Raw genomic sequence first — 3,241 nt, forward strand, 5'->3', positions numbered from 1 at the left:
TATATATATATATATATATATATATATATATATATATATATATATATATATATATATATATATATATATATAACAAAACTAAATAAAAAATAAAATACAAAATGTAAACAAATAAAACAAAATAAAAAAAATATATAAAATGTGGAATTGAGTAAATGGATAATATAATACAATATATATATATACACACACACACACACACACACACATTACAATTATATATCAGTCAAAATACATGTATATATATATATAATATAAAAAAAAAAAACTTTATGCATACAGTGAGATAGAAAAAAAAATCACCCCCTTTAAAATGATCACATTTTGTTGCTTTGTAGCCTTCAACCACTGTGTGCTCAGTTCTGCTGGGTGCTTTGGTTCATTGTCATGTTGGAAAATAAGCCTTTTTCCCATTGACAGCTTTCTGGCAGAGGGCAGCAGATTTTCCTCAAGAATTTGACAGTATTTTGCCCCATCCATTTTTCCTTCTATCCTGACAAGTGCTCCAGTCCCTGCTGCAGAGAAACACCCCAGAACAGCACATCACCTCCTCCATGCTTTACTGGAGGAATGCTGTTATTTGGATGCTGAGCTCTATTGGATTTCCGCCAGACATATCGTTTGGTGTCGAGGCCAAATAATTCAATCTTCCATCTCATCTGCCTCAGAACCTTCAAGGTGCGTTTTGGCAAAGCTCAGTCTGACTGCATGTGGTTTTTCTTGAGTGGCGGCTTTTTTTCTGGCAACCCACCCACACAAGCCACATTTGTGGAGAATTTGTGATATTGTTGTCACATGCACACAATGACCGCTCTGTCAGAAATTCCTGCAGCTACTTCAGAGTTGCTGTCGGCCTCTTGGTCGCCTCTCTGACCAGTTTCCTCCTGGCTCCTGATTGATTTTTAAATGTTGGTGTTATTTATATCTTTCACTTGGATGTTATAAAATGCACAGAGTAAATACAGCTGGATAAAACAAAAACTGTGTCCATCTTCATTTCAGGCTACAAAGCAACAAAATGTGATTATTTTTAAAGGGGTGATTCTTTTCTATACCTGCTGTATGTTCATAAGAACATATGCTTTGAGACCTGCATGAAGTAGCCAGCGAGCAGTGCTCTCTTGATATTGAGTGCGTTGGTTTTGGTGCCAAAGGCTGGTTCTGAAATAGGAAGCTCGATGCGTTTGAGGATGTCTGTGAGTTGGGCTCTGATGGCATCTGATGTCTGCAGGGCGTCGCAGCACAGGAAGTACTCCTCACACCACTGCTCCTGACTGAAATGTGACACACACACACACACACACACACACACACAGACACACAGACGTTTAACACACCCTTCACACTCTTCACCTGCCCATCCATGAGAGAAAGCGTGTCACTCACATGGTTCCTTCTGGCTGCGTTTGAAGGTGTTGTAAATGTTGATGAGGGTGAAGTGGTCGCCCTCAGGATGCTGGAACTTCACATGACAGCGCATGACTTCTGTTACCATGCCAACGGGAGGATCGATGAAGCAGCTTGGTGCTGATGGAAACAGATGCATAAAGGCAGATGGATCGCAAAACATATGGTGGAGTTTGAGCATGTTTTTTAATACATATCCATCTCTCTCTCTCTATATATATATATATACAGTGGGTACGGAAAGTATTCAGACCCCCTAAAATTTTTCACTCTTTTTTATATTGCAGCCATTTGCTAAAATCATTTAAGTTAATTTTTTTTCCTCATTAATGTACACACAGCACCCCATATTGACAGAAAAACACAGAATTGTTGACATTTTTGCAGATTTATTAAAAAAGAAAAACTGAAATATCACATGGTCCTAAGTATTCAGACCCTTTGCTCAGTATTTAGTAGAAACACCCTTTTGATCTAATACAGCCATAAGTCTTTTTGGGAAAGATGCAACAAGTTCTTCACACCTGGATTTGGGGATCCTCTGCCATTCCCCCTTGCAGATCCTCTCCAGTTCTGTCAGGTTAGATGGTAAACGTTGGTGGACACCCATTTTTAGGTCTCTCCAGAGATGCTCAATTGGGTTTAAGTCAGGGCTCTGGCTGGGCCATTCAAGAACAGTCACAGAGTTGTTGTGAAGCCACTCCTTCATTATTTTAGCTGTGTGCTTAGGGTCATTGTCTTGTTGGAAGATAAACCTTCGGCCCAGTCTGAGGTCCTGAGCACTCGAGAAGGTTTTCGTCCAGGATATCCCTGTACTTGGCCGCATTCATCTTTCCCTCGATTGCAACCAGTCATCCTGTCCCTGCAGCTGAAAAACACCCCCACAGCATGATGCTGCCACCACCATGCTTCACTGTTGGGACAGGTGATGAGCAGTGCCTGGTTTTCTCCACACATACCGCTTAGAATTAAGGCCAAAAAGTTATATCTTGGTCTCACCAGACCAGAGAATCTTATTTCTCACCATCTCACAACTCCATGCGGGCTTTCATGTGTCTTGCACGGAGGAGAGGCTTCCGTCGGGCCACTCTGCCATAAAGCCCCGACTGGTGGAGGGCTGCAGTGATGGTTGACTTTCTAAAACTTTCTCCCATCTCCCGACTGCATCTCTGGAGCTCAGCCACACTGATCTTTGGGTTCTTCTTTACCTCTCTCACCAAGGCTCTTCCCCCCCGATAGCTCAGTTTGGCCGGACGGCCAGCTCTAGGAAGGGTTCTGGTCATCCCAAACGTCTTCCATTTAAGGAATGGAGGCCACTGTGCTCTTGGGAACCTTAAGTGCAGCAGAAATTTTTTTGTAACCTTGGCCAGATCTGTGCCTTGCCACAATTCTGTCTCTGAGCTCTTCAGGCAGTTCCTTTGACCTCATGATTCTCATTTGCTCTGACATGCACTGTGAGATGTAAGGTCTTATATAGACAGGTGTGTGGCTTTCCAAATCAAGTCCAATCAGTATAATCAAACACAGCTAGACTCAAATGAAGGTGTAGAACCATCTCAAGGATGATCAGAAGAAATGGACAGCACCTGAGTTAAATATATGAGTGTCACAGCAAAGGGTCTGAATACTTAGGACCACGTGATATTTCAGTTTTTCTTTTTTAATAAATCTGCAAAAATGTCAACAATTCTGTGTTTTTCTGTCAATATGGGGTGCTCTGTGTACATTAATGAGGAAAAAAAATTAACTTAAATGATTTTAGCAAATGGCTGCAATATAACAAAGAGTGAAAAATTTAAGGGGGTCTGAATACTTTCCATACCCACTGTATATA

At 41.2% G+C, this 3,241-nt stretch overlaps 1 protein-coding gene across 1 annotated transcript in view; it reads right to left on the minus strand.

Annotated features, from left to right (window-relative positions):
- The window catches only part of LOC107549327 (putative pre-mRNA-splicing factor ATP-dependent RNA helicase DHX32), a 15,500-nt gene that overhangs the window by 2,420 nt on the left and 9,839 nt on the right, over positions 1-3,241 (minus strand). The window contains exons 7-8 of the mRNA XM_016230375.1: positions 1,387-1,527; positions 1,091-1,281 (exon numbers count right to left, since the gene is read on the minus strand). Of these exons, the coding sequence (XP_016085861.1) occupies positions 1,091-1,281; positions 1,387-1,527 (332 nt within the window). The remainder of the gene's footprint in view (positions 1-1,090; positions 1,282-1,386; positions 1,528-3,241) is intronic.

The sequence above is a fragment of the Sinocyclocheilus grahami genome, unplaced genomic scaffold (assembly GCF_001515645.1).
Source record: "Sinocyclocheilus grahami isolate Dianchi unplaced genomic scaffold, SAMN03320097.WGS_v1.1 scaffold369.1, whole genome shotgun sequence".
Lineage (NCBI taxonomy): Eukaryota > Metazoa > Chordata > Actinopteri > Cypriniformes > Cyprinidae > Sinocyclocheilus > Sinocyclocheilus grahami.